Source organism: Drosophila melanogaster, chromosome 2L, assembly GCF_000001215.4.
Source record: "Drosophila melanogaster chromosome 2L".
NCBI classification, from domain to species: domain Eukaryota; kingdom Metazoa; phylum Arthropoda; class Insecta; order Diptera; family Drosophilidae; genus Drosophila; species Drosophila melanogaster.
The window spans coordinates 8,190,251-8,215,447 of NT_033779.5; the positions used below are offsets into that span (position 1 = coordinate 8,190,251).

A 25,197-nucleotide genomic window follows, 5' to 3' on the forward strand; every position below is an offset into this window, starting at 1 on the left:
AAATTAGATTCCATAAAACTTTGCCAACCAGAAACTCGATTTTTTTGGAGTGTTTGTTGTTTTATTGTTTTCACTTAATTCTGATACAAATTTATAGATTATCAAAAAAGATTAAAGATGGTATATCCACTCAAGGAATACGCGTGGCACAGTTTCTATAGTGGGTGAACCTCAGTTCGTTATCCTCACTTATGTCGCTCTCGCTGCTCCCTTGACGATTGAACTTGACGACAGGATACACCTCCTCCCATTCCGATTGAGTGCGACTAAGGACACCGCGCCGTCGCGGCGTTGTGAAGGAGCTTTCTGGCTGCGATCTGGCGGTGGCAGCGGCTGGTGCCGGAGGCATTGGATTGTTCAGCATTTGGGTAACGCTTTTGGACAGTCGAATCGACTGGATGCGATTATATCCACTGCCCGTTGGCTTGTAGCGCTCGAGCCTTGATGTGAGGCGCGCCATTTCATTGCTCATCCACTCTGGAGCGCGCATGGTGTGGTGTTCAATTGCGACGACTGCTGGTCAAGTAAACCGAGTGAGGAATCGGTGAAGAGCTTTTATAGCCATGGGCAAGTGACATAAGTCGAGGCGAAAATCAATACGGCTTGCCTTAAGCGAGGTTAGGGCTCAGTTGCTCGGGTTTCCACCCCCAGTGTTATTGACCTATTAACTAATCAAACACTCGACCATGTAACACCTTCGATTATTGCAACAAAATATACATAACATTTAATTAAGAACTAGGCGAACGGCGAGGGACACAGAGAGAGACAAGTTAAATTAGAATAACAGAATAAAATAGCTACAACATTCGAGCTAATGGTGGGTCAGTACTACGAAAATATGTCAAACTGTGCTATGTACATAATCTAAGTCCGGATTTCCTTGGCTTAGGATACCTTACAGTTGTCGTCGTGCAAACGATCGCCATCGAGCTGAACATCCTCTTCATTGGTGGAGAAGATGCCACCCTGCAAAACCTTGTTGACCGCGGCGCGAGCCAAATAGCCCGTGGTCTCGGAATATGGCAACGAATAGAAAGCCTTGAGATCCTCATTTTTGGTCTGCTCATGCTCTGGTTTTGGTTGATGCTGTATGTTGTTGTCCTTGCAGTACATTGCGAACGCTTCCGCCAAGATGCCGTCCAAGTCTAGAGCTTGCTTAAAGTGCAGCTCGGGGTTACTGAAACAAAATCAAATCAAATTCAAAAATCCTGACTAATTGTGTATTTTTTACCGATTAAGAATGGTGGCCACAATGCACAAAAGCTCCACGGTTATCTGACGCCTTTCCGGACGGTCAATGCAAATCAGAGTTTCCTCGACCAGCAGATTGAAGGTCAACTCGCCGCGGCTCATGTTGGTTAGTGTGGGCGTGGCTGGCAAATGATGCCCCTGGGTCAGTATGCCTTGAGGGGTTCGCTGTAGGATTTCCCAGATTTTGTTATAAAAATGTTTTGGCACACGGCACAAGCATCCCTCCAGTTGACGACGTTGTAGGGTAGTGAGCCTAAAAGAAATATATTTAAAAACTTGGCCTAATAACATAATATTGTATTACTTACTTTTCTTCTACAGCCCATTCGCTGACGGTTAAGACTTTCTGAAGAAGTATGCGGACTTGGAAGGGCGAAAGGTTGTCAACATCAATGCTCTGTTGTCCTGAGATTTGTAAATAGATGCGCATGGCCTCCAGTACCCAACCAATGCGAATTTTTAATATGCCACGAAACATTGATGGATTGGTGGCTATTAAACGGCCACAATACAGAACCACTTCCTGCTGCAACACTGCCTGGATGACGTCGTAGGGTTGGACACTCGTGTACATGACATTTTGAATCTCCGCCGGCGTCATTGGCTTGTCGAATACCGTCTCCTTCTGGCCAATGATGCCCACTGTGAGCTCCTTGCCATTCACCAACACAGTGGTGATAAATGGACTAATGGAGTCCACAATGTGGTGAAGAAGAGAGGAACAGTATCGCACGGCACGCCAGTAGCGCAAGGAACCAGCGCGATGGTATAGCTGCGTCAAGGCCGTGTTTACGTTCAGACCGTTTACCTCAAAATGAGGACCCTCGCGGTTGAGAATAATACCCCACAATTGGCACAAACAGTAAATGGAATCCGTGCTACGTAGTGCGTTGATGATATCCGGCGTGGGTTTGGTATCGAAGTGCTGAAAAATGTATAAATATGTAAATTATTGATCTTAAATATTGTTCCAACTAGCATACTAACCGCAACAGAAATCTTTTCCTCCACATATGTCAGAGCTTTGGGCACATCTGTTAGCGATTGGTAGCCAATATACTCATGGTTTATCTGCGAGAACGCATTCTCGTTGTCGGTCAGATCACTTTGGTTCATAAAGTCAAGATGCTCGATGCACGAGCTGCTAATCAGATTCTGTAGACGACCGATGCGAACTTTCATGCCATCGCAGTAGCCCTTTTTGAGCATGGCCAGCAGGTCGAGCATCTCCTTAAACTGCGGATCACGCATGTGCTCCTCGCGAATAAGCAGACAAACTGTAGGTCTGCCCGATAGCCGCCAGTACTTGCCCACAAACTGTAGCTCTGTCTTGATGTCATCGATAAGTAGAGCCATGTCCCGGTAGAGATAAAAGTCGGAGACCTCAAAGATTAGTGGATAGCAGAGGACGGTCATGCCGCAGATGCGATACACCTTGCTGGTGCCCAAAGAACCCACCGGTCTGCATGGACGACCGGACAGGCCAACCTTGTTGTTAACTCCGAGATGTTGATATACTTTAATGAGCTCTGTAGAGCTCCAGATTTGCACAGGTTCCACCTAATAAAAAATAATGTGTAAGTAGAACTTTAAAAATATGAGATCTGTGACCGGACTTACCTCATGGGGGGTTTGTGTTTGAATGCCATAGGTGGCCATCATAGCCTGCAGTCGCATGGACTCGGCAATCAGGACAATCTGCACCACAAGATCAGTGGCTGTGCCCTGTAAGGATTACCAAGGTATTATGAGAAGAGGCATTTTCGAACAATATTATATGTTAGGATGCATGAGGCCAATTCAATATTCTTGGGTTTTAATCACATGACAAGAAAATTTGTACTAGCCAGATGCCAAAATGCAAAAACACACAAAGGTAAACATAAATTGAAGAAAGGATCAGGGAAATACTAGCAGAGGGATAAGAGTGCGGGATTTGGGAGAGTTTAAGTAACAGTTGGAGTATATTAACATGCCAAACAAATATTAGAATTTTATAATATCTTACAATTTGAAACCCCCATTAGTAAATTTGGGATTGAATTTGGAAAAATGTATCATACGTTTTTTTTAGGATATTTCCAATTGATATATTTTTGCCGATTAGAGTTCCCTATCAAAATTAAGAGAGCCTGTCAAAACCAAAAAATTTCGACCCAAAAATTACCTTTTTGTCATCCAATATTATAGGTATGCGTGGTTTCTTTATTCACAATGCAGAATTTTTAGTTGAGGAGCATATGGATATTTAGCAATGGCAGTTAATTAGTTGTTAACATTTTCTAAGGGCTCAAGCAAAGCTGCTGTCTCTTGGCATTTTATTTGTAATCGCTGCCCCGAAAAACATTTGAAATTAAGAATGCATTGCACATTGGAAGGCGTGATCATATTTTAGAACATTTTAAGGCGAATTCCCAATGTTAGCACCTTTTTGAAACATCAAGCCAAATCAAGCTTATGCGGCCATTGGGTTAATTACATAATAAATTAGGAACTGCAAACTACGTAAATAAACCCAAAATCTGGTGACAATTACTTACAGTGCCCGGTTTAGCCTATAGAGCGTGTGTTTATGTTCATTTTTTAAACAAAATATGCAGTATATTGATAGGTATATAAGGAGGAAAAGAAACCGAAAAGAGTAGAGAGAAAACTTTTGATTTAGATACCAAAAAGAATTTGTTCACTATATACAAATAAAACGGGAATACAGAAATAATAATTTATACTGAAAATAGGCAAATAATCATTTCTATAGTGTAGGTGTGTGTGATTTGATTTGATCGTAAAGCGTGTCATAGTTATATATTTTCGATCAGTGTGTCTTGCCGAACATGAAAAGCCACAATGTAAACTAGGTAGTGATCTTTTGTGCTAATGTGTCTGTGGTCTTAAAAAGCAAAATTTAGTTTGTACACATACGCATAATTTAGGTTTTAGATAATTTTGAATTTAGAAATCAATAAAATATGTTGGTACAGCAGGGCATCTACTTACTTTGTGTTTTTCGTCAATAGCTTTGCCCTGTTTTTACGAAACCAATTATAATACAATTTGGGATTTGATTTTGATCATTTTGGATATATAGACGTGTGGTAGCAGTAGTATTGGGTAGTGGTTGGTAGTAGAGAATGAATAGATGTATATAGAATTAAATATCAAGAGCCAATTATAAACTAAACCCATCTAATGTACTTAGGCAAAAAACAACTTATGTGTAAAGTATTCCAATTGAGATCGAACGCAGACACACACGGCAGACACACAAAACTCATCAGCGGCAGCGGCGGCAGAAGCGAAAACTCCCATATAGGCAAGTAGGAACCCTTTTAAACCGACGCTATGAAATGTCTTTCCAATGGCAAAAGGAGAAATCATAGTTTCTTAACTTCTTTCATCTTTCAGAAATAACGATGTTTAACCTATTGTGATCCAGAATGCTTTGCCATTGGTTAACAATTTAAGAAAACACTTCATAGCGCTTAGTGCCCTCCAAGAATCCCGATTCCAACTCACCTGGAAAGCCGAATAACGACCCGCCCTTCTAGGCCGATTATAGCTTGGCAAGTAGCGGCGGATTGGATCCAGTTCATTGATGTGTAGGAGTCCTGCGGTCAGCAGCTGGGCTATGATAAAGAAGGACTGCCCCCAGAGGAACAGCGATTGCGATGGAGCACGCATGTAGGAGCCATCTCCATCCGGCGCATAGTACATGGTCACTACGGGATCTCCATTGACATCAGTACGCAAACAGCGCCTCAAATCGTTTTGGAACTCTTCAATTTGTTCATTGTTATTCTTGAACACGCCATCGATAATCATGGCTATGAAAAAGAGCGGCCATTCACATTCCAGGCCTTCGAATTCCTTTAGCTCGCCAGAGTGATAATAGCGTCGCGATTTGTCCTCGTTTTTGCTGAGGAATCCATCACGGGTGAAGCGCTTAAAGCCCATTTTGCAGCGCAAACGATTTACAACATTTTGTTTGGTCTGCTCCACCAGGCGATCTTCATGCGAGGCAAAGGCTGGGAAAGAAAGGGTGAGAAGCAGTGAAGCATCAACTCCCTAAAAGTTGAAACTTTAATTAAATGATGCAAACTACAAGTAAAATATTTTAGCACAACCTTTGAGCTTGATTCCCTGGGCAGCATGGTTTCGAAAATACTGCGATTCCGGTTGTGGGCATCAATGTCCACATAGACAACGCTCCATGAAGCTCCTTTCTCGCCGAACAGATTGCACCCGTTAATGGCCTCCAAGGCGGACTTAGCCATGCCAATGGAGGAGGCATGGATCTCCGGGGTGCCATTGTTATATTTAGAGCCCCGCTCCCACATGCCAAAGTCGGGCGTACGATAGGCGCGCTCCACATAGTACACTAGATTCTGGACAAAGGCCACCTCGTCGTGGGTGTAAATGATCTGCAGGCCAGAGGTTATCATCTGGACGAGGAACAACAGATAGAGAGAAACCTAGGAGGAGAAGTTCAATGCATTTTAAAACTCTTCGATAAGAAATCCCCTAGAACTCACGCAATCTATCTGTAGGTGATTGTAAAACTCATCCGGATATATCTTCTCTCCGGTGTGCAGCTGGAATTTGCTATGCAGTGCGTGCTGATTGGACTGGCGCTGCTTAAAGAGCTCCACCCGCGATGCCTGCTTGACCCAGCACTCAAGAATGCCTCGCATGCACTTCACAGTGCTCTGGCCCAGTTCGTAGGACTTTCCGCGGTCATCGTCGATCCGTCTGTACGCCTGGTACAAGCTCCACACGGCGGATGCGCAATACACACTGTCCCGCACCGATCCCACCACCTGGTCGGTGCTCATCACCGGAAACAAACCGGTGATGGGACTCTGGTATCGCAGCAGTTGACGCTTGACTGAGGGAAGAGAAAGTGTTAGATTCACCCGGTTATCGCGTCTTAATTGGCTATGCAAATAAACAAACGATTCTGTTTACAATCAAGTGTGGGGCGTCGACATTTCGCGATGTGCGATGCTTATTAATAGACGCCGTCAATTGGTGCTCAATTGGCCGCCCCACAGACGACTCCAAGGTTATATAAATCCTCACCAATGCCATAGTAGATGTCCAGCTGCTTCACCGTGTCCTCGTAGTTGGACGTTTTCAGGAACTGGTCCAGATTGATCTCCTCCAAGCTGTTGTGGCGACCACTGTCCGGAGCACCCGAACTGCCGCCTGGAGTTGTGACCGAGAGACCGAGACTGGAAGTGGAAATATCCTCGCCATTAATATGGGATTATTTTCGATGTTTTCATACTTACGATTTCGGCACATCGCGCATTGTTTCTTCAGCAATTGCAAATTATATTGCAATTGCGCTTAAGAAAATGTATCAAAGTCAAAAAAAAGTCAAACGCTTCTAACAGCTGAGCAGCTTTTCATTGCGATCTGGCAATGCTCTAAGCTAAAATCGATTGTTGAAGACCAATCGTTAAAGGCAGAGCGGGTGATTTAAATCGGATGCGCAATTTAAGAAACATATTAAGTTCTCGTTATTGTTTGAAGTTGAAATAATTCGGTGATATAATTTTAAGCTTATAAATAATAAAATAAAATATATCAAATATAATGTTAAGTCAAGTCCAAGTAATAATTTCTGAAGCACACTGCTATTTACCAATTTAGGGTGACCATTTAGAGTGTCTGATGCCGTTTGCCGTTTAGTGTACGCTATGGTCACTTTGCTGCCGGCTTTTTTTTTGTATGCGATTTGTTTTTGTGCGATTTATGCTGTGGTCCTGATTGTCCTTCTGTCGAAATGCGTGCGCCTGATGCGCTCCTGCTCCGCGTCGCTCTCCTGCTTCTACTGCTGACCACCGTCCGCGGAACCCTCGCCCCGGACAGCCACAAATCGAAGAGCAAGACCAAGGAGAGTGCTCTGCGTGGCGGTCCGCAAGACCAAGATGTTTTCGATCTGGGCTTGGTTAGTCCCGAGCCCCTGGCCAAGGATATCGTGAGCAATCATCGCGGGTACTTCAAGGAGACGGGATTGCGACGCTTCAATGGCACCACCTTGGGCTATGTGACTCCAGTAAGCAGAGGACGTACTCCCACATTTTGTGCATGTGTATTAATCTATTGTTTGCTTTGCTTGTAGTGGAACTCGCATGGCTATGATGTGGCTAAGATATTTGCCAAGAAGTTCGACATTATCTCGCCGGTTTGGCTGCAGATTGTTAAGCAGGGAGATCGTTATGCCGTAGCCGGAACCCATGACATCGATGCGGGTTGGCTAACCGATGTCCGGAGAAAGGGTAAACAGGTGCACAATCAGCGAACGGTTAAAGGTATGAGAAAATGATACCCGCTGGCGTTAGTCTAAACTCACTTTCCTTGGATTTCAGTGTTTCCCCGTTTTATATTCGATCACTTCACTGATCGGGACATTAAGCTCTTGCTTAGCGACGCCCAGGAGAGGACGAAAGTCAACGACGTGCTGATCAAGTGCTGCAAGGATAATGGCTTCGATGGACTCGTCCTGGAGGTGTGGTCCCAGCTAGCTGGACGCATAGATGACAAAATTCTGTACACACTGGTTTTGCAAATGGGTGAGCTTAATGCGTTGTAACCCTTTGTTTGTTATTAATAATTTAAATTTCTTTTACGTCACTTAGCCAAAGAACTACAAAAGCAACAGCTGCGACTCATTTTGGTCATTCCTCCATTCCGCAAGGAAACAGGCCACCTTTTTGGAGAAAAGCACATGGACAAGCTGTTCAAGCACATATACGCCTTCTCTCTGATGACTTACGACTTCTCCAGCGTGCAGCGTCCCGGAGCAAATGCACCATTATATTTCGTCCGTAAGGCTGTGGAGACAATAGCTCCAGAAGGTTGCGCTGATATGACGGCTAAGAGGGCTAAAATTCTGTTGGGACTGAATATGTACGGGAATGATTACACGCCCGATGGAGGTGGACCCATCACCTTCTCCCAGTACTTGGATCTAGTCAGGCATGTGAAGAAGCACCTAACTTACGATGAGCGGGATGTGGAAAATTTCTTTGAAATCAAGTGAGTTTTCTACTGCAGCGTATGCAGAGTGTAAGGCGAAGATGATGAATATCATTACTTTCAGAAACGATGACGGTCGCCACATTGTCTTTTATCCCACTCTCTATTCCATAAACGAGCGAATAAAGCTCGCCCAGGAACTGGGCACTGGCATTTCAATCTGGGAACTTGGCCAAGGCCTAAACTATTTTTACGATCTCTTCTAGTTAGCCTGTAAGCAGCATGCAATGCACAATACCTATTCCAAATAAAGGAAATTATATATAAGCCATAATGCTTCATAATTTTTCCAATTTACAATTTTAGTAACCAACTTTGAAATGAGGCGCCAATTTGTTAGTCAACCGACAGCCGCTTGACAGCACTGTTTAATTTATCGAATATTTTAAATTTATATCGGGCCGTTTACTCGTTTAAAACGATACTATCGCTGATGGTTTTTCAGCTCTAGAATAAATTTGTTATTATTTTTTTAGCCGGTGAGAAATCCTGAAATGCGCTTTCTTTATGCCTGCTTTGTGATCGTGCTGTGCGCCCTGATCTTCTGCGAATATGTGGCGGACTTTGTGGTGCTGCAAAAGTGCAAGTGGCCGGAGATAAAGCGAAAGAAGTATGTGGACGATCCGCTTAGGGCAATGATTCTAGCGGATCCGCATCTGCTGGGACCGCATCGTGGTCACTGGCTGGACAAGCTCTACCGGGAGTGGCACATGACGCGGGCCTTTCAGGCGGCATCACGTCTGTTCCAGCCCGACGTGGTCTTCGTCTTGGGCGATTTGTTCGACGAGGGCGACATGGTCAGCGACAAGCAGTTCCAGGAATATGTGTGGCGCTACCTGAAGATGTTCCACCTACCACCGGGAATTCCGCTCATCAGTGTCGCGGGAAATCATGACGTGGGCTTCCATTACAAGTAAGTCAATAAGAGACTATGTGTATTCCCTGATATTTGTTAAACCGCGCTCTTGTGTGTTTTCCAGAATGCATCCCTTCTTTATGTCGCGTTTTGAGAGTTATCTGAACAACTCCTCGGTCAATTTGTACACCATTAAACAAATCCATTTTGTGGTGATAAATTCGATGGCTATGGAAGGTGATGGTTGCATGTTTTGCACCCAGGCCGAGGATCAGTTGAAAAACATTTCGAGGACTTTGTACTGCATGAAGTATCCACTAGAGGCGGAGTGCGCTCGCACCAGGCGGCACCCGTACAGCCAGCCAATTCTATTGCAGCACTTTCCCACCTACCGCATTTCGGATACCATGTGCGAGGAGCACGATGCTCCGTACATCGAGGCGTTCCGAGAGCGGTTTCATGTGCTCTCCAAGGATGCCACGGATATGCTGGGAGAGCTGCTTAAGCCAAGGCTGGCATTCGCCGGTCATTCACATCACTTCTGTCACAGTGTAAATCGACTGGGCATCGATGAGTACACGGTGGCCTCATTCAGCTGGCGAAACAAAGTTAATCCCAGCTTTATGCTGGTGAGTATTATATTTGCTCTTACGATTGTTAGCCCTTCGAACTTGTACTAACATGCCATAACTTTTAGGCCACTATAACCCCCGATGACTATGTGGTTTCCAAGTGCAAAATGCTGCCACAGCAGTTTGTCTTCAATAGCTATCTGAGTGCTGGCATTCTTTGCCTAATTGTCATCGGGTTCCAGCTACGAAAGTGCATCCAAAGCAGAAGACAGTCGTCGGCTGTAGATCATCGGAAGGTTAATTAGTATGTATAAGCATGCCTATACAAGGCATATCCTCTTTTGTGATTTACGCCTGATTGGGGCTTAGTTTAGACTAGATACGCCAGATTCCAGACTCAGATCCCAGATCCAGATCCAGACAGAGGTCATATCATTCCTGCTGCTTTGCAACCGCTTAACTATATTCTAGGTGTACAAAATTCGGATAGTATGTATGATCTATTTATTGAATTTATCACAGACATTATGCTTGTAAAGTCAAACGGAATACATAATGAGACACAGTCTGCTGACTACAAATCGAAAATGCCAAAAAAATAATGCTTGAACAAAGGCTGGAAAGTAAAGAACGGATACAAACAGAACAATTAAATAAAGCTATATTATAATACATTTACTATATAACGTTAATGATTGTGCACTCTGTATTCTGAGATGCAGATTCATAGGTTCCTGTACTTCGGTTTATGTCTTCCAATATCTGGATCACATTGTACTAGACTAGGCTATCTATAAGGTAACTACCACAAAGCAACTACAACTACAAACTATGCTAACAAAACAGGGTGTGGAATTCAATGCCATCAATTCCATTAGTTTGGCACAGGAAGTTCTGGTTCGTCTATTTTAGGATACGTTTAAGAGGTTTTTGTGCGCCTGCGCATGGAGATTGCGACCACTAAAGCATTCTTTTGGAAGGAATCTAGAAGAAAAAATGGGTTTAATAACAGAGGTTAAACATGTGGTTACAAAAATTACCTGTGAATCACTGGTGATATTAGATCCGGATCTAGTGTTTTCATATTTGTGGGTTTGGTCACAAGGGAGACTAGTGCACCTACCACAATGACTGTGGCCACACCAATGGGATTTATCCAGTGGTAGGACAGTCGGTACAGTGGAAAAACTTGCTCCTCATCTACCCATATATTTTCCCGAAGCGTTACATTGCCCACACATCCCTCCACGGATACGGGAAGCTTTTGAGAATTCAATTCACCCGCTGCGATGGTAAACTGCGTTCCAAAGGATATCCACCCGGCGAGCAGAGCACTTGCAATTCCGCCCACAGCAGTGCCTACAGTATTGGCCCAGGGAACGAGCATTCCCAGGGTAAACAGGCCAAAAGTGGTTCCAGCTGCGATGGCCGTCATTGAAGTGCAAATGCTCAGGATTCCACTCAGTTGTTCCAGGACAAATACCAGTGATAGGGCCACAAAGCCAAGAACTATAACAGTTGACTTTACCAGAATGGTGGAGGCTCTTTCACTTGGTTGCATCTTGAAGCAGCCGCGAACTATATCCTCCAGGATTACCAAGGACGTTGAGTTCAGAACCACAGAAAGGGAGCTCAAGGCAGCTCCAAATATGCCGGCTATAAACAAACCAGACATACCATAGATATGACCCACACTCTGAACGACAAAGAGCGGCAGTAGCTGATCGTCGTGCTGCAAGGAAATAAACGTAAGTAAAGTTCAAAAACAATTTATTATTTACTCACTGTTATTAGTCCCGCACTCAGAGGATCACAATCTTTGTACATCTCATAGATTAGCAGTCCCACATAACAACAAACAGAGACGAAGGCAGCCACGCCAATTGTAAAAATGGCCATGGAAGCACGAGCCTTCTTGAGCGATGGAAGAGACATGTATCGCTGGACCATGGTCTGGTTGACGGCATTGAATGAGGTCCAGTAGGAGAATCCCCCGATTAGGACGCTCCAAACAGTGTGCCTTACATAAGGCGATGGGTTTGTATTGTTAAAGATCAATCGGCCACCTTTGGCAGCATCATCGAAAAGGACATTCAAGCCATTTGCATAGACAGTGGCCAAAATAGCCACAGCAAGAACGGAAAGGAACATGACCAGCACCTGCCAAGCATCTGTGTGGACCACTGCTTTGATTCCTCCCTGAAAATAGGCGCCATTAGTATAAAAACATACGTATGAAACTCTCTAAAACTTACGACAAAGGTGTAGAAAACACACACGACCACAATTACCACTGCAATCACATGGAGATTAATGCCCGATACTGCAAGATTATCGAAAGATTAAAGTTGTGTTTCAAACAATTAACAAATGCGGCTTACCCTGATTCAGAGCTATAGCTGGTACATACACAATGAAAGGCAGAAACAGAATCTAAAATTGGATCGACAATTATTACAACATTGCAGTCCAAATATTATCTTTGACTTACCTCATCCAGAATAAACATAAAGGATGCAATACTTCGTACGACCGAATGAAAGCGCATCTCCAAGTACTGAAAGCAATATTATATTTCATAATTCAAATGACTTGCGTTTAGGATTCGAAAACTAACGTCATAAAGACCGAAAACGAAAACTAATTGCTCGACACAATTGTCAAGTGGCAGAAAACCACATTGCAATTAATCATATCGAACCGCTGGAACCCAGAAAAAAGTCGCAACAAGTGGGCGAGTGCAAAGTCCAAGAAATTCCACTTGAGGGGAGGGTGGTCTCCGATTCCCAGTTAATTAAAGTGTTCACTACGTCCTCCGTTCATTGATTGGACAAAAGTGACGGAGCGAAAGGGGGAAGACGGAAACATCTTAGAAAGTTTGTCATTCTTATCAGCAACCACTACAGATGAACTTGTCTATCTTTATTTTAACTAACTCGTCATTGAAAGAAATGGTGAGTATTTTATAGCTAAATTAATATTTCCGTTAAAACCCAATTTACATTTTTGGTTGCGTTCTGGACGTTATTACTTTTACTGTTAGCATAAGCTTATTGACCCATTAGATTGTAAATGTATAAATCAGTTTATAGAATTTACGAGTATCGTACCTCATAGGAAGAGCCTACTTGAAGAGCCGAGAACACTGGTATGTAGACGTAGGAGACGGCAATACCTTGGAGCATTATTGCTATGGCTATAAACCAATATTGCGTGCCATAATTGTAGATCTCAGAGGTTGTGCCCAGTATGGTAACGCCCGATATATAGCTGGAAATAAAAGGGAACAGATTGTACAGGCATATTTGGAGGTGCGGGATCGCATCGCCAACTCTACCTGGCTATCAGGCTCATGGCAACGGGGAAAACTTTCAGATTGCGTGACCCTAGCAGATACTCGCTCATCTTCTCCGATCCGAAATCGTGTTTCCGCCTTTTTGGCGTGGTCGTCGGCAGAGTGGGTTCCGCCTCCTCGAGCTTCACCTTGCTCTTCCTGTAATTACAACAATTGTTTGGCAATATTCCGAGGATTTGTTTAAAGGTCACTCACTTGATGCACCCGAAATAGATGCCCGTGCTGGTGGATAATACGATCATGCCCAGGAAAACGGCATAGTCCACACTGCCAAATCTGTAGTTCTCCATGCCCTTCTTTGCCACCTAAGAAAAAGAGTTAATTTTGGGTCAGTTTATGATCTTTATATGATTTAGTTTAAAGTTTGTTGTGATTCTCCTTGGCAGTGACAATCTCTATCAGGTGGTTTTAAAGTTCAGAAACTTAATTTGTTTCTTTTGTAAGAACAAGTGTGCGAAATGAACTCAGAATTCATATAATCATCGCACGTCTGGGTCTGTGGCCAATATACTTGTAATTGCTGTAGTTTGTCTTAAATGGGTCATAAAATGAAAATGAGACTCTTGCTTTTAAAGTACCAACTGTGTACGGTAAGAGATTTTCTTAAAAGCTAGGTATAAAAAGTTAGCAAATACATGCTAATTACAATTATCTCGCTTTGTTTATTTATGTATTACTCCACAATACATTTTTATCTGCTTTTAAACAGTTTGTTTCGCTCGTCCAAAATGCCATGGCTTAATCATATTATTAAAAGTGGTACTTAAGTCCCTACAACCACAATGTCCATGTCCATGTGAAGTTATGGGAACCAGGTCTTATCAGCAGGTGCCTGCTTATTATTCATCAATCTCTACGGACTAGAGACTTTAACCCTTTTCCCCATGTATTATTTATTTAACATGTTTAGCAATCGCTTCAAAATTACAAAACATTTTATTAATATGATTTCGCGTTATTATCAAATGCATATTTGGCAAGATAACTCGTTCTGGTGACTTTGACATTATCCAGCTTTGGTTTTCTAGATTATGAATCTTTTGTTATTAGCAAAATTAATATATTTTTAATACTCCCAATTTTCTTTTACTTTCTTAGTTCCTATCTAATGATGCAGACGGTGTTTAGCATAAAATACTAATTTTTCGTCTGCCATTTAGGTTCATTGACTGGATGATCAATCGGAGCCGATCGAATCTCAGAGAAGAGACTTCAACCTTTTACGCAATATCTCGAGCAGCAGCAGCATTATCGCCCTGGACTTGGACTTTGTAACCCAAATGCCGTGTCCCCCGCTCCAAAGTTCCTAAATAGCTCTTAATGTTTGGAACCGGCGAAATGTGCAAAATACGTACCGCTTCCATATTGTTGGGGACCGGCAAACGCTAGGCTTTACAATGGTGGGGGTGGCTTCCGTAACTGGAGCAGCGGAGGTGAATGGAAAATTGCGCGTCCCTCACGAAAATCAACAGCAAAGCAACGCACGATAAACGGCCAGAAAGAGCAAACTACCAACAAATTCTGCGAAACGTAATGAAAATTTTCTTGTGGCAAAAAGGGTCAACGGATTCCGTGTATTTCCATTGGTTTTTAAAAAAGGGTTCTATAAACGTACAAAGTTAATCACATGGAACACATTAAAACAAAACTCGGAAACGCACGGAAAAGTTTTTCAGGTCTGTTCTGTGCGCTTTTGCCCGATTCTTTGAAGTCGAAAATACGAGTGTACAAAAGCGAAATATTCCACGTCCGAATCGGAGCAACAACATCAACCGATTCCGCTTCCGAACTGCAACTGATGTCTGCGAGCGGGTCGAAAATAAAAGCCACTAGGCCAGCTGCTCGACAAAAACAAGTGGGACAGCTAGAATGGAGAGTACCGATCAAAGTATACCCATTACCTCATATTTAACATAGGAACAACGGAACAGAATAAAAATAAAATGTATAAATAAAACTAAATGTATAAATGACTCAAGTATTGGGAATACAACTGATATTTTCTGGATAAAAGTATTATTTGTAACATGAACATAATATACCCCTTAATACTGCGCTCGAAAAGCTCCCTCTCCCAACCATTTATCTTGCCATTGCGTATAGAGAGAGTAAAAGAGCGAGTGTTGTAAATGTGTGGGGGCTTTGGCAAGATTAGGTGGGAGAGAAAGCTTCGTTGCTTTTGTAATCCTCACAATGTATTATGTCAATGTAAGTGGTTACTTGGCCATTCGATCAGCTAATGGAGCTATTAACGGAAGTTTGGAGCAGCTAGTTGCATTCAGATGAAAAAATACTCAACTGTTGTTATCCGCTATTATTCGAACAATTTTAAAAACACATATGTTAAAAGGTTATTAGTATTAATATGACATTATGGGTTTTCTGTAATATTGAAATTATTATATATTCACTATCAATTGCTCAAGTAACGTGTAGTAAACTACACACCTAAGTTTACCATTGCCACATTTAAAAATAGAAGTAATTTGAACACTCCCTTTTGGTGGTAAATGAAAAAATAATTGATTCACTACCGACATCGGGTCCATCTAGAGTTTCACTTCACGGGTTTAGCGGGGTACTCGGAAGTTGAGACGTTCCTTTGGTTACTCCGTTGGATCTTCTCCCACCCATCATACCACGAAATACTCTCTGGATTCAGAAAATCAGAAAGTCAATCAATAGCAAGTGACAGGTTGTCATGAAAGAACTATTTAGAATGAGCAACCACAACAGATAATTGCACAATTGTCAGTGTCAGACTTTTGCCACCATTCGCACTCGCAGTGCGCCGTGGGTTTCCAATGAGGAATGTAATTGGATTAGGCAGCAACCAAGTCCGAGACCCAGTCTCAGTTTCAGTCCCAATTGCAACGGGAACACGCGGTGGTGCTCCAGATTGCCTGGAATCCGTAGTCCGAGCTGCAGGATTGCATAACCGGGAAGCATGAGCAGGGAAAATCGCTCGAAAATCGCTTTCAAGCGAAAAACGAGTAACGGAAACAAGAGTGGCCAGTTAACGGATTACGAACGCATCCGAGGGGATGTGGAAATAGTTGTTCCGAGCCCACCTCCTACTCCAGCTGTGCCACCCAGTGCATCCTTAGGGAAACTTAAGATAAAGTTGAGTTCTGCCAAAATTTCCTTACGAAAAAACGCACAGACTTCGCAGAATAATCTGCAGACCGCTCCCTTACCAGACGCAGTGCGTCGCAAATCAGCACCACAACTTTTTACCTTTACTATTGCCCCAAAGAGCGAAGTGACTTCGAAAATACATCTACCCTCAGTGCCAAAGCTACCGGGTTTGGCACCAAAGAGCTCCATCCGAAGATCTAGGACTTTGGGTTTGTCGAATAGTGCCCAGGGTGCAGGGTCATCAGGTACAGGGCTATCCAATGTCGAACTCGGTGTGCAGGATAGGGACAGTGGCAGTGAGCCCACTAGCAGCTTGGCTGGAGGAGGTAGCTCTACTTCGCCTGAATCCCTTTTGGATAACATACTCAGCGGTGCCTCCTCCGTTTCCGTACAAAGTAGTAGCAGCAGCCAAGCCAGTAATGCTACGGTGGCACAGCCCATAAAAGCAAAGGAGCAACTGCATCCCAAGAGGCTACTCAGCTTGAAGGCTTCTCCGGAGCTGAGAGTATCTCCACCAACTCCAGACACTACTCAACCCCAGGTCCAGATGCCAACTCAACTTCTGCTTTCACTGACTCCAAGACCAGAGGTCTTTGATGCACCCTCACCACTGACCAGAAGTCCCTCACGATCTCCCGGAATCTCTCCCCCCGTGTCACCATCACCCAGCATTACTCTCAGACCGAGTACCCCTCCCGAGAACACCGTAATCTTCACAGATGATCTCAAGTGCGGCATCTGCCTGGATGTTTACACAGATCCCAGGACACTGCATTGCTTGCATTCCTTTTGTCTCCAATGTCTGGTCAGCGAGAACTTTAAGGACGAATCTTTGTGGGATCAGGATCAAGCTCGCAGTGAGGAGCCCTCGAATTACAGTCTAAGATCGGAGATGGGTGGATCTAGTGCGGAACTTACTGCGACAGTATCACCCGCCAGGCAGCGAGGTTCCAGTTTTACATTGAGAAGAAAGAAGTCCATGGATCGCCTAGTGATAAGGGTAAGATAGCAAGATACAAAGAGGTTATGTCCTATAAAACCCAATTTATTCGAACAGTCCAAGAGTGACGGAAAGCGATCGACCAGTTCCATCGGTACCCGATTCACCGGAAGTTTTGCCAGCGAGGTATCCACCCGCTGCATCCGCTGTCATACCTGTAACTATCCCACGGATCTTTCGTTAGGTGGAGTACGTCAGCTTCCACAGAACTACTTGCTAGTGAGACGCATAGAGGTCTTGCGACTACAGGCTGGGGAGGATGTAATCTCCAGGGTCTGGTGTTCTCTTTGCACAGAGGAGATTAGCGTAAGGAGGACGAAGTCATTAAGTGATTTGAAGGCTGTCTAAAAGCGTATAATCTTTTCCAGGCCACCTACCACTGCATTAGCTGCACTTTAAACCTCTGCACCTTGTGCAAGGAGGCACACGAAAGGCAAAGGAGCACCGCTAGCCATCGAATGAGAAGCATCCTGGAACTTAGACGCGCCAGGAAGCAAAAGCAACAGCAGATGGGATTGGGAGATAGTAGCAAACTAGTGCTACGATGCGGAATCCATACCAACTTTGAGCTGAAGGCATTTTGCACCAACTGCCGTCAACTGGCATGCACCGACTGTTTGGTGATCCTTCATAAAGGCCATCGACATGAGACCATATCCCGGGCAATTGGACATCAGGGTAAACTACTCAAAGAAGCTACGGATCAAACTCGTCCCCTCTGTCAATATGCGGAGCACTCCATTGAGAGGTTGAATGCCATAGCACGTGGAATCAACGACCGGTGTGACGACATCCAGACTCAAGTGGAGCGGTACATGCAGCAGTACATGGATGCCCTGACAGTCCATCGCAAGACTCTGCTCCAGCAAATCAGCAGAGCTAGGGAGTCCAAAGTGGAGGTAGTGCTCAAGCAGCAACTTGATTTGGGTAAGACATATTTCATTTGGTTAAAGCTCTAGTTATCTGACGTAGTCCTGTAGAGAAACGCACTCAGCAGGCCATGGATGCGGTTAGATTTAGCCAAGAGCTGTGCGAGATTGGTGCTGATGTAGAGATTCTGAGTTATGTGACTATACTTCTAAGGCGTTTGGAGTACTGTCAGCAATTTAAGCCGCCTGTGGATCCCAAGGTAGGTTACCAAATTGCTTGTTTTATTGTTTTATAAAGTAAACCATTTTACCCAGATATCCGACTCGCTTCACTTCCTACCAAAAATCCGTGCTCCGTCGACAAAGGACCAGCGCGATATCCCTCTATATGGCATCATCACCATGCAGGTAGTGGAGCCTAGTCTATGCACCCTTGAGTGGGAGGGATTTTCACAGCTGCGCCTCCACAAAAAAGCGGATCTTCTGCTTCACTCTAGAGATGCCGACGGGGTTTCCCTCTGCCACGGTGGCCTGGAGATCAACTGCATGCTGAAGTACAAGGACTCCAGTTCCAAGTTTCTACCCGTTGAGGTGTCGGACAATCGTGATGGCACCTACAACATATCCTTCACCCCGGATGCCCAGGGCACGTTGATTCTCACGATCACCATTAACGACCGGCCCATCAAGGGAGGTCCTTTCACTTTTCAAGCGCGACAGGTTCGTCCGCATACGGGCATCTACCACTGCTGCTCCTTCTGTTCCGGAAAGGGCAACCGGAACGTGATGTGCTCGTGTGAGGGTCATATGCCTGGATATAGTGGCTGCGGTCATGGACATGCTGGACATCCAGGGAGACGTCATTGGTCCTGCTGTGGAAATGTCCTTGAGAACTCGGAATGCAATGTGGCCAACAAACTGCTTAATTCTTAAGTAATTGATTAGGATGCAGGGCTATAAAACGAATAAATTAACATATAGCCAGGTTTCGCCATTTTGTTTGTTCATCTTGTGAAATTTCAAAGATCTTGTAGTTTATACGCACGCGCAGATAGACAACAAGGATACTTCAAAATAAACGTTTTTCTACCTGCAAAATACATGCATTCCAACAGACCCGACAGTCCATTTACAATGTGCACACAATAATCTCAGATTGCTAAGGCTACAAAATCCCTTTCGACCTCTGGAATTACCAATTGAATTCTCCTTATTACCATATGGTCAGCATATGCGCGTCATATCCTGACCGTTGAGCAACAAGTCGCAAATAAAAGTTACTTATATAGGCTCCAGCAGAATAAAGGTTTTTTTTATTTATTGAAAATGGTTATCATAAATACAGACACTGACTCTGGACATTTATGGAAAAAAGTCCGATGCCTTAAGAGTTGGTTGGGTGGTTTTGAAAGCGCCTGCAAGGAGCTATAATTCTAAGTGGGTAATTTTTCGTTAAATGTATAATCGTTCTTTTTCGCTTTCGATGATCCAACTGTTTAATCTTCATTATCAGAGTACCAGGATAGGCGCTCTTCGTAGAAGTGGATTACCATTCGTGGGATTTTTTCATTGGCCACTGAGGAGGGCACCATTTCTGCTTGGTCCACGCCTTTGAACTGAATGAGGAATGTCAGGCGGCCATTATTGTCGGAGGCACCCAAGATCTTTTCGGCCTCCAGGCCGCGATCGAATCCGGTAGATCCTGAAACGGGAATGGTGTCCTGCTCCGCATCTGTGGTACGTTTTGATTTATTGCCAGAGGGCGCTAAATAAATAAAATAAAAACAAGTAATTAATACAGTGCAATTTTTTAATAGATGCATTTTTTTATTGCAAAGACCATCTTTTTCTTGCGCATGCCATTCTTGCGAAGGACAAAATTTGAGATACATATGTGAATACAGTTTTGACGAAAAGGGCAAATAAATGCCAGTGGATATTGTAGGTGATGACTATTGTTATACCAATTTGTGTACAGAAAATATTTGTAGGTACACTCAATTCCATAGCTTACCTGTTGGTTCTTCGGACTTTCGCTTGCTTGCTGTGGACGTCGAACTGCTGGCGCGTCCTTGAGTTTCCTTGGCCTTGGCGCTGCTGCTGGGTCGATCCTTCTTGGAGGCGGCTGACTTCTCCTACGGACCGAAACGAGATGTAAAGGAAATCCTAGCAAGCACAACTGTACTTGGCATCGCATTGTACTTCACTTACCTCATCCTTGCGGCTCGCCTCGTACTGCTGGATAAGATCCTGGCAGTCGAGATTGTTCTCCGGCTCCCACGTGTTCTCAGTTTCGGGATAGCCCTTCCATTTCAGATAGTACTCCACCTGCAGGTGGAAAATGGCGTTTTAGGACCAAATATAATGGGACGTCTGGTTCGGAAAACTCACCTTTCCCTTGCGCACCCGCCTGTCGATGATCTTTTCCACGGCGTACTCCTCCTCCTCCTCTTCGGCATCGGAAACCTTTGCCGAGCTCTCAGGGTTGTCGATTTTCTTGCCCATTTTGTTTTTATTAAAATACTTCACACGACAAAAAATAAGGAAAGAATTAGCACAACCGCACACAACCGCACACACACGCAAAGTACGAAAGGAAAGTACGATTTTTAGTCGACTCTCTTTGCTTTCATGGCTCACCTAGATTAAATAAGATCTACACTTTATGCACGCAGCTAAATTGGTTTTTATAAGCCTGTGTGTTGGCGCTAGAAGACTTTCCACAAAATGAAAAATCTGCAAAAAAATGCGCGTTCTAAAATGACGCCGGCCGAACAGTGTGCGAAAGTACGCGTGGACTGCTAAGACTACGCTTATCTATTTTCCGATAGATTTGCACATCGTATTAATTTCATTTTAAGTCTAGAAAAATGTTAACACTAAGAACTATCTAAATTTTACAACATAACTATAATAATAACGTAACTAACTGATCGCCAATATCTGTTTTTAAAAATTTTGTAATAAATCGATGAATCGATTAAGGAATCCGTTGTACCACAACTATTATCGACGCGTTTCACAGCACTGAATAAGTTGCGCGAATATTCACGAATTTTTTGACAATTTGCGTTTTGTTTCTTCTGTTTTACGGAAATTCTATAAAAATGCCCAAAACAAAGAAGAAGGATTCGTCCTCAGATAGCGATAGCGGTCCAGATGATGTAAGTTAACTAGAAATACACCAAAACTAGGTATAACAAGTTAAAACCTCTTTCAGCGTATCAAGCCGGCAAGCAAGAAGGCGAAGGAATCTGATGCTCCAAATTCAGATCCAAAAGATTCGGGCGAAAATGGTGCTACATCTTGGACCCTGGAAGGACTTCGCCAGGTGCGAATCAACGAGTTCCGCGGTCGCAAATCGGTGGACATTCGAGAGTTCTACGATAAGGGCGGCCAAATTCTTCCCGGCAAGAAGGGCATCTCCCTATCTTTAATTCAATGGAAGAAACTCCTTGAAGTGGCCGAAGAAGTCACCCGCGCGATCGAGAATTAATTGAAGTTCATCCACATGCCAAACTAAGTCGTAGCCATATGTACTAACTATAGACATATCCACTGAATAAACGTTATCTTAAACACTAGTAATTGAAAATCTGTATTTTCACAGTTGCTGAAGCATTAATGAATGACCAACTTAATTGCCTGATAGGTATTTTCCTTATCTGCTTTGTGGTGGGACTACAAAAAGCACACATATACATAAATGAATGAATCCTTTATTGGACGTCATATGTACATAGATTTGTACATTGATAGCATTTGATATAGATATGAATATTAAAAATAGATGCCCAGAATGGTGAAGATGGACAGGAGAATGGCAAACGGCAGCCAGGTCTTAATAAAACCCCCTATTCCGACGTAGCGGCCGCAGACAAAGAGCCACATGCTGAGGATAATCATGTTCCATGCGGTGCTGTCGTAGTAGCGCATGTAGATGAGTGCCGTTGCCACATGCGAGTGGCAGTTGTCACAGAAGATATTGTGGATGCGGGTGCCGTAGAGCACAGATGCTTTGGAGACCGCCTCGTCCCAGGCGTAACTGCCGCCCACCATGTGCTTGGGGTGCAACCTTATGTACCGGGTGGGTCTTCCAAAGGCCATGTTGTCCTCTGATACGAAGTAGGGGCCGGCGAAGTCACGAATCACACCGGACGAAGTGCAAATGCCCATATGTCCGATCATGGGCATCAGCCAGGTGAGAACCGGAATGGGAGTCCAAACGATGCAGTAGGGGAAGCGTTGGTCCTTTACGTTGATCGGAGGCAGTCTATCCGGAACGCCATTGCCGGCTCCTCCTCCGGAACTGGCCATCGAGATCTGAACGTCCTCGGACTGTTGCCGCTGCGGACTTGGGTTTGTCGACATTATTACACTGTATTAGGTTGATATTTGTGCGGGGAAGCCACAAGAACAGTCACTCACGGTCTTCCCGGCCGTAATGCCCATGAAACGAGTCGCTAACAATTCCAATTGGGCTTTAATTGTACGATAAGGAGAAAATAAAGCAGTCGCAGTTCACTCACATCTACCTCAGTATTTATTGACATGGAGATTGACAGTGTTGGAAAGCATTGCTGTATGGCAGAGGCGTCTGAAAGGGGGATCCAGAGACCACGTACAAACGTAGTCACACGAAATTTTCAACTCCGCAAAGTTGACAAATTCTTTTTTTTATTTAGGTATGTATTTGGAAATATGTTTCTACATTTGTGGAACAGCAATGTTAGAGCCCCATAAACTTTACTTCTGTGTACGCCCCTGCAGCGAACAGCTGTTGCAGCAGTTGCCATTGCGTTGGAAGTGAGAACTGGTGCTGTGTTTATTGGCTGAGCTGCTACTTCTATTGTGAAATATTCATTAACAATCGCTTGGCCATGACACAGGTGTTTATCAATGGTGCCAGAGACGATCTCAATGTACGGGAATTCCAGAGCCTGGGTACGAAGTCGTGAAACATTGCCATGTCACTATAATTTGTGGTCCTTTCTGCAGATCCTTCGATTCAAGAGATCATCCTGGCAGCCACGGAAGCCAGAAAACAGGCTTATTGTCCGTACAGTAACTTTGCCGTAGGAGCCGCCCTGAGGACCAGCGATGGCACCATATACTCCGGTTGCAACATCGAAAACGGGGCGTATGCCACCTGCATTTGTGCAGAGCGCACTGCAGCCGTCAAGGCCATCAGGTCAGTGGGTCAATATTCTCTGGGTCACATACGCATCGCTTGAGATCTATCCACAGGAAATACTGAAAGTAAAGCGTTAGTCACAGTAAAGCTTATCTTGGATTAAAAACTTAGATTTCAATATATTGAGATAACCCTTGACAGCAATGAGGAATGTTAATCTGTAATGACAACACTATTACTTAAATTCTTACATACTTAATTATCCTCTCCAAGTCCTTTCGAATAACTAAAATAACACATTTTTACAGTGAAGGCAAACGCGACTTTGTGGCTTGTGCAGTGGTGGCCCAGCAGGATAATGGCTTCACCACGCCTTGTGGCGTCTGCCGGCAGTTCCTCTCGGAGTTCGTCAACGGCAAGGACATCCCCCTGTACGCCGCCAAGCCGACCAATCTTCCATTGAGGGTGCTCTGCACCAGCGTTCTCCAACTGCTGCCCAACGGCTTTAGCTTCGCCAACGGAAAATAGAAAAGAATATCCCAGCCCAGCCCAGCCGGACAGGGTGCAATCCATGTGCAATAGTTTATGTGACATCCCATTTATAATGTTCTGTAAACCCACCCCTCGTTATTTGTTGATTGAATAGCTTATACGAGATACGGCATCTGTTTGTGTTTTTCACTGCTCTCCGCGATCGCGATCGTTGCTTATCAGCCTGATACCTGGTTCTCTCTCGCGCTCCGAATTGGCCAAATGTTTATTTCTGTCACCACTACACGGCGGAGAGTGCTATCAGCATAGCCAACTTCGGGCGCCGCCGTCACCACAAACCGTCCATTTGCCATCGGACGTTCAAAGGAGAAACACACGCACTCAACTTGCTAAAAATAATTCAAAATTTAAGAAAATAGGCGTGCCTCTATTGACCAAAAGAATTGAACTATAATGACACATCTGACAAAAAATTTCGCACGTCCAGAAAAGAATGAGGAGGTTGTGACCTTCGGCAGTCTGGGTAAGATTCCTTCTCGAGATTGAGAACAATCTGAGAACAATCCTTAAATATCTACGACTGTCAATTATTCAAAGTGGTTCTTATGATATTAAAAATAATAATGTTATAAATTAATACTCCTTACACTCATTGACAAGATCTAAGTTTAATTCTTGAGCGTGGCGTGCATTGTTTCGACTTCCAGATCCGTCGGTTCAAGAACTTCTGACAGCTGCTTTTCAAGTGCGCCAGCGGGCATACGTTCCATATAGTGGCTTCAAAGTTGGGGCTGCTTTTCGGGCCAAGGTCGATGGAAAGATCTTCACTGGCTGCAATGTGGAAAACGCCGCCTTTACGCCGGGCTCTTGTGCCGAGAGAACGGCCATTGCTAAGGCCGTAAGCGAAGGAGCCACCGAATTTTTGGCAGGTGCTGTTTTGGCCTACGAACCTAATGTATTCACCACTCCTTGCGGCGTTTGTCGTCAGTTTATACGCGAGTTTGCCAACGCGGATATACCCATATATGTGGCCCAGGCGATCGATGCGAGGATTGCTGAAAAGCAGGAACTTTTGCAGAGTGACGATCCCGTCATGTGCACCTCAATCTTTAATCTGTTGCCGAGCAGTTTTCACACCTATCGAAAGTAACGACCACTGCAGGCAAGAACCGAAAATAGGCAGAAGGTAGCTAGGTAAAGGTTGTTTCTCAACCCCTTGCTGCCTCTAATCAATATAATTTTGATCTAATCACTTGCAATAAAGAAAATTACACTACTTAGCAGTGTTTAATGTTTTTTTTTCGATCAATGAATAGGAAATGGGGATATAAATGCTGGAAAGATTGACACAGTGAAAGATTCTAGGAAAAGGTGTTTAATCGCTTTTGATTATATATCAAAATTAAGGTTATAAATTAAAGATATCGAATTTGGATTGACAACTGCTGACGTTAAGCGCAATGCAGGGAATGCCCCGATTTGT

At 44.0% G+C, this 25,197-nt stretch overlaps 11 protein-coding genes, 2 long non-coding RNA genes and 2 other non-coding genes across 23 annotated transcripts; 8 read left to right on the top strand and 7 right to left on the bottom strand.

The window, feature by feature from the left end:
- Window positions 1–46: 46 nt before the first annotated feature.
- On the bottom strand, window positions 47–531 carry CG34134 (uncharacterized protein). The gene has a single exon (NM_001042882.2). It carries the CDS (start codon window positions 488–490, stop codon window positions 131–133), a length of 360 nt encoding a protein of 119 aa, NP_001036347.1. The 5' UTR covers window positions 491–531; the 3' UTR covers window positions 47–130.
- A 26-nt stretch (window positions 532–557) lies between these two features.
- Window positions 558–6,668, bottom strand: CG8475 (uncharacterized protein). Of its 3 annotated transcripts, NM_001273301.1 has the most exons (11): window positions 6,546–6,668; window positions 6,334–6,485; window positions 5,787–6,139; window positions 5,379–5,726; window positions 4,771–5,319; window positions 3,795–3,809; window positions 2,875–2,979; window positions 2,242–2,814; window positions 1,563–2,179; window positions 1,235–1,507; window positions 558–1,180 (listed from the first exon to the last, which is right to left on the bottom strand). In NM_001273301.1, exons 1-11 carry the CDS (start codon window positions 6,563–6,565, stop codon window positions 889–891), a joined length of 3,297 nt encoding a protein of 1,098 aa, NP_001260230.1. In that variant the 5' UTR covers window positions 6,566–6,668; the 3' UTR covers window positions 558–888. The 3 variants fall into 3 exon arrangements, with proteins under 3 accessions (NP_001260230.1, NP_609189.2, NP_723356.1); NM_135345.3 differs by lacking the exon at window positions 3,795–3,809 and having other exon boundaries at window positions 704–1,180; NM_164797.3 differs by having other exon boundaries at window positions 704–1,180; window positions 2,875–5,319.
- asRNA:CR44116 (antisense RNA:CR44116) lies at window positions 4,259–6,799 on the top strand. The gene has a single exon (NR_073739.2).
- Window positions 6,800–6,942: 143 nt separating this feature from the next.
- Window positions 6,943–8,563, top strand: CG8460 (uncharacterized protein). The gene is made up of 5 exons (NM_135346.4): window positions 6,943–7,315; window positions 7,382–7,571; window positions 7,629–7,832; window positions 7,899–8,298; window positions 8,363–8,563. The coding sequence occupies exons 1-5, from the start codon at window positions 7,043–7,045 to the stop codon at window positions 8,502–8,504; spliced, it is 1,209 nt and encodes a 402-aa protein (NP_609190.2). The 5' UTR covers window positions 6,943–7,042; the 3' UTR covers window positions 8,505–8,563.
- Window positions 8,564–8,631: 68 nt separating this feature from the next.
- PGAP5 (Post-GPI attachment to proteins 5) lies at window positions 8,632–10,402 on the top strand. Of its 3 annotated transcripts, none has more exons than NM_001273302.1 (4): window positions 8,632–9,211; window positions 9,279–9,783; window positions 9,852–10,030; window positions 10,101–10,402. In NM_001273302.1, coding segments are annotated over exons 1-4 (1,104 nt in total). In that variant the 5' UTR covers window positions 8,632–8,792; the 3' UTR covers window positions 10,102–10,402. The 3 variants fall into 3 exon arrangements, with proteins under 3 accessions (NP_001260231.1, NP_609191.1, NP_723359.1); NM_135347.3 differs by having other exon boundaries at window positions 8,703–9,211; window positions 10,096–10,402; NM_164798.3 differs by having other exon boundaries at window positions 8,703–9,211; window positions 9,852–10,402.
- On the bottom strand, window positions 10,215–14,882 carry SLC5A11 (Sodium/solute co-transporter-like 5A11). The gene is made up of 10 exons (NM_135348.3): window positions 14,437–14,882; window positions 13,277–13,386; window positions 13,064–13,219; window positions 12,837–12,996; window positions 12,218–12,283; window positions 12,108–12,159; window positions 11,982–12,049; window positions 11,512–11,925; window positions 10,767–11,458; window positions 10,215–10,710 (listed from the first exon to the last, which is right to left on the bottom strand). The coding sequence occupies exons 1-10, from the start codon at window positions 14,443–14,445 to the stop codon at window positions 10,635–10,637; spliced, it is 1,803 nt and encodes a 600-aa protein (NP_609192.1). The 5' UTR covers window positions 14,446–14,882; the 3' UTR covers window positions 10,215–10,634.
- Window positions 11,307–15,048, top strand: asRNA:CR44119 (antisense RNA:CR44119). Its single transcript, NR_073740.1, has 3 exons — window positions 11,307–11,474; window positions 11,561–12,680; window positions 14,242–15,048.
- Window positions 15,049–15,116: 68 nt separating this feature from the next.
- Window positions 15,117–15,398, bottom strand: lncRNA:CR44120 (long non-coding RNA:CR44120). Its single transcript, NR_073741.1, has one exon. It is a non-coding gene; the product is annotated as a long non-coding RNA:CR44120 (long non-coding RNA).
- Window positions 15,399–15,527: 129 nt separating this feature from the next.
- Window positions 15,528–15,794, bottom strand: lncRNA:CR44121 (long non-coding RNA:CR44121). Its single transcript, NR_073742.1, has one exon. It is a non-coding gene; the product is annotated as a long non-coding RNA:CR44121 (long non-coding RNA).
- A 126-nt stretch (window positions 15,795–15,920) lies between these two features.
- CG8419 (uncharacterized protein) lies at window positions 15,921–19,387 on the top strand. Its single transcript, NM_135349.3, has 5 exons — window positions 15,921–17,219; window positions 17,277–17,525; window positions 17,588–18,146; window positions 18,200–18,348; window positions 18,404–19,387. The coding sequence occupies exons 1-5, from the start codon at window positions 16,029–16,031 to the stop codon at window positions 19,019–19,021; spliced, it is 2,766 nt and encodes a 921-aa protein (NP_609193.1). The 5' UTR covers window positions 15,921–16,028; the 3' UTR covers window positions 19,022–19,387.
- Window positions 19,376–20,872, bottom strand: Su(var)205 (Suppressor of variegation 205). 2 transcript variants are annotated; one of them, NM_057407.4, is made up of 5 exons: window positions 20,729–20,872; window positions 20,480–20,611; window positions 20,300–20,416; window positions 20,103–20,223; window positions 19,376–19,853 (listed from the first exon to the last, which is right to left on the bottom strand). In NM_057407.4, the coding sequence occupies exons 2-5, from the start codon at window positions 20,591–20,593 to the stop codon at window positions 19,585–19,587; spliced, it is 621 nt and encodes a 206-aa protein (NP_476755.1). In that variant the 5' UTR covers window positions 20,594–20,611; window positions 20,729–20,872; the 3' UTR covers window positions 19,376–19,584. The 2 variants fall into 2 exon arrangements, with proteins under 2 accessions (NP_476755.1, NP_723361.1); NM_164799.2 differs by having other exon boundaries at window positions 20,480–20,872.
- Window positions 20,873–21,096: 224 nt separating this feature from the next.
- Window positions 21,097–21,688, top strand: Ssb-c31a (Single stranded-binding protein c31A). The gene is made up of 2 exons (NM_057788.4): window positions 21,097–21,252; window positions 21,309–21,688. The coding sequence occupies exons 1-2, from the start codon at window positions 21,196–21,198 to the stop codon at window positions 21,582–21,584; spliced, it is 333 nt and encodes a 110-aa protein (NP_477136.1). The 5' UTR covers window positions 21,097–21,195; the 3' UTR covers window positions 21,585–21,688.
- Window positions 21,689–21,788: 100 nt separating this feature from the next.
- Window positions 21,789–22,652, bottom strand: CG8372 (uncharacterized protein). 2 transcript variants are annotated; one of them, NM_135350.3, is made up of 2 exons: window positions 22,517–22,652; window positions 21,789–22,442 (listed from the first exon to the last, which is right to left on the bottom strand). In NM_135350.3, exon 2 carries the CDS (start codon window positions 22,403–22,405, stop codon window positions 21,869–21,871), a length of 537 nt encoding a protein of 178 aa, NP_609194.1. In that variant the 5' UTR covers window positions 22,406–22,442; window positions 22,517–22,652; the 3' UTR covers window positions 21,789–21,868. The 2 variants fall into 2 exon arrangements, with proteins under 2 accessions (NP_609194.1, NP_723362.1); NM_164800.2 differs by having other exon boundaries at window positions 21,789–22,652.
- A 56-nt stretch (window positions 22,653–22,708) lies between these two features.
- Window positions 22,709–23,885, top strand: CG8360 (uncharacterized protein). Of its 2 annotated transcripts, NM_001273303.1 has the most exons (4): window positions 22,709–22,773; window positions 22,859–23,032; window positions 23,087–23,279; window positions 23,531–23,885. In NM_001273303.1, the coding sequence occupies exons 2-4, from the start codon at window positions 22,969–22,971 to the stop codon at window positions 23,748–23,750; spliced, it is 477 nt and encodes a 158-aa protein (NP_001260232.1). In that variant the 5' UTR covers window positions 22,709–22,773; window positions 22,859–22,968; the 3' UTR covers window positions 23,751–23,885. The 2 variants fall into 2 exon arrangements, with proteins under 2 accessions (NP_001260232.1, NP_609195.1); NM_135351.3 differs by lacking the exon at window positions 22,709–22,773 and having other exon boundaries at window positions 22,867–23,032.
- On the top strand, window positions 23,795–24,989 carry CG8353 (uncharacterized protein). Of its 2 annotated transcripts, none has more exons than NM_001273304.1 (2): window positions 23,795–24,237; window positions 24,422–24,989. In NM_001273304.1, the coding sequence occupies exons 1-2, from the start codon at window positions 24,168–24,170 to the stop codon at window positions 24,862–24,864; spliced, it is 513 nt and encodes a 170-aa protein (NP_001260233.1). In that variant the 5' UTR covers window positions 23,795–24,167; the 3' UTR covers window positions 24,865–24,989. The 2 variants fall into 2 exon arrangements, with proteins under 2 accessions (NP_001260233.1, NP_609196.1); NM_135352.3 differs by having other exon boundaries at window positions 24,055–24,237.
- Window positions 24,990–25,197: the final 208 nt, after the last annotated feature.

Bases quoted from the DNA above. Each gene is read 5' to 3' on its own strand.
- CG34134 (NM_001042882.2), bottom strand. From the start codon at position 490: ATGCGCGCTCCAGAGTGGATGAGCAATGAAATGGCGCGCCTCACATCA.
- CG8475 (NM_001273301.1), bottom strand. From the start codon at position 6,565: ATGCGCGATGTGCCGAAATC. The intron at 5,727-5,786 runs GTGAGTTCTAGG...TTCTCCTCCTAG, and splicing joins ATCACCTACAGATAGATTGC to GTTTCTCTCTATCTGTTGTT. The intron at 2,815-2,874 runs GTAAGTCCGGTC...ATTTTTTATTAG, and splicing joins AAACACAAACCCCCCATGAG to GTGGAACCTGTGCAAATCTG.
- CG8460 (NM_135346.4), top strand. From the start codon at position 7,043: ATGCGTGCGCCTGATGCGCTCCTGCTCCGCGTCGCTCTCCTGCTTCTA. The intron at 7,316-7,381 runs GTAAGCAGAGGA...CTTTGCTTGTAG, and splicing joins CCTTGGGCTATGTGACTCCA to TGGAACTCGCATGGCTATGA. The intron at 8,299-8,362 runs GTGAGTTTTCTA...CATTACTTTCAG, and splicing joins GAAAATTTCTTTGAAATCAA to AAACGATGACGGTCGCCACA.
- PGAP5 (NM_135347.3), top strand. From the start codon at position 8,793: ATGCGCTTTCTTTATGCCTGCTTTGTGATCGTGCTGTGCGCCCTGATC. The intron at 9,212-9,278 runs GTAAGTCAATAA...TGTGTTTTCCAG, and splicing joins GACGTGGGCTTCCATTACAA to AATGCATCCCTTCTTTATGT. The intron at 9,784-9,851 runs GTGAGTATTATA...CATAACTTTTAG, and splicing joins TTAATCCCAGCTTTATGCTG to GCCACTATAACCCCCGATGA.
- SLC5A11 (NM_135348.3), bottom strand. The intron at 12,997-13,063 runs GTAGAGTTGGCG...TTTTATTTCCAG, and splicing joins GCCATGAGCCTGATAGCCAG to CTATATATCGGGCGTTACCA. The intron at 12,160-12,217 runs GTAAGTCAAAGA...ATCCAATTTTAG, and splicing joins TTATGTTTATTCTGGATGAG to ATTCTGTTTCTGCCTTTCAT.
- CG8419 (NM_135349.3), top strand. From the start codon at position 16,029: ATGAGCAGGGAAAATCGCTCGAAAATCGCTTTCAAGCGAAAAACGAGT. The intron at 17,220-17,276 runs GTAAGATAGCAA...TTATTCGAACAG, and splicing joins TGGATCGCCTAGTGATAAGG to TCCAAGAGTGACGGAAAGCG. The intron at 18,147-18,199 runs GTAAGACATATT...GTAGTCCTGTAG, and splicing joins CAAGCAGCAACTTGATTTGG to AGAAACGCACTCAGCAGGCC.
- Ssb-c31a (NM_057788.4), top strand. From the start codon at position 21,196: ATGCCCAAAACAAAGAAGAAGGATTCGTCCTCAGATAGCGATAGCGGT. The intron at 21,253-21,308 runs GTAAGTTAACTA...AACCTCTTTCAG, and splicing joins GCGATAGCGGTCCAGATGAT to CGTATCAAGCCGGCAAGCAA.
- CG8372 (NM_164800.2), bottom strand. From the start codon at position 22,459: ATGTCGACAAACCCAAGTCCGCAGCGGCAACAGTCCGAGGACGTTCAG.
- CG8360 (NM_001273303.1), top strand. From the start codon at position 22,969: ATGACACAGGTGTTTATCAATGGTGCCAGAGACGATCTCAATGTACGG. The intron at 23,033-23,086 runs GTACGAAGTCGT...TCCTTTCTGCAG, and splicing joins ACGGGAATTCCAGAGCCTGG to ATCCTTCGATTCAAGAGATC. The intron at 23,280-23,530 runs GTCAGTGGGTCA...ACATTTTTACAG, and splicing joins GCAGCCGTCAAGGCCATCAG to TGAAGGCAAACGCGACTTTG.
- CG8353 (NM_001273304.1), top strand. From the start codon at position 24,168: ATGACACATCTGACAAAAAATTTCGCACGTCCAGAAAAGAATGAGGAG. The intron at 24,238-24,421 runs GTAAGATTCCTT...TTCGACTTCCAG, and splicing joins TGTGACCTTCGGCAGTCTGG to ATCCGTCGGTTCAAGAACTT.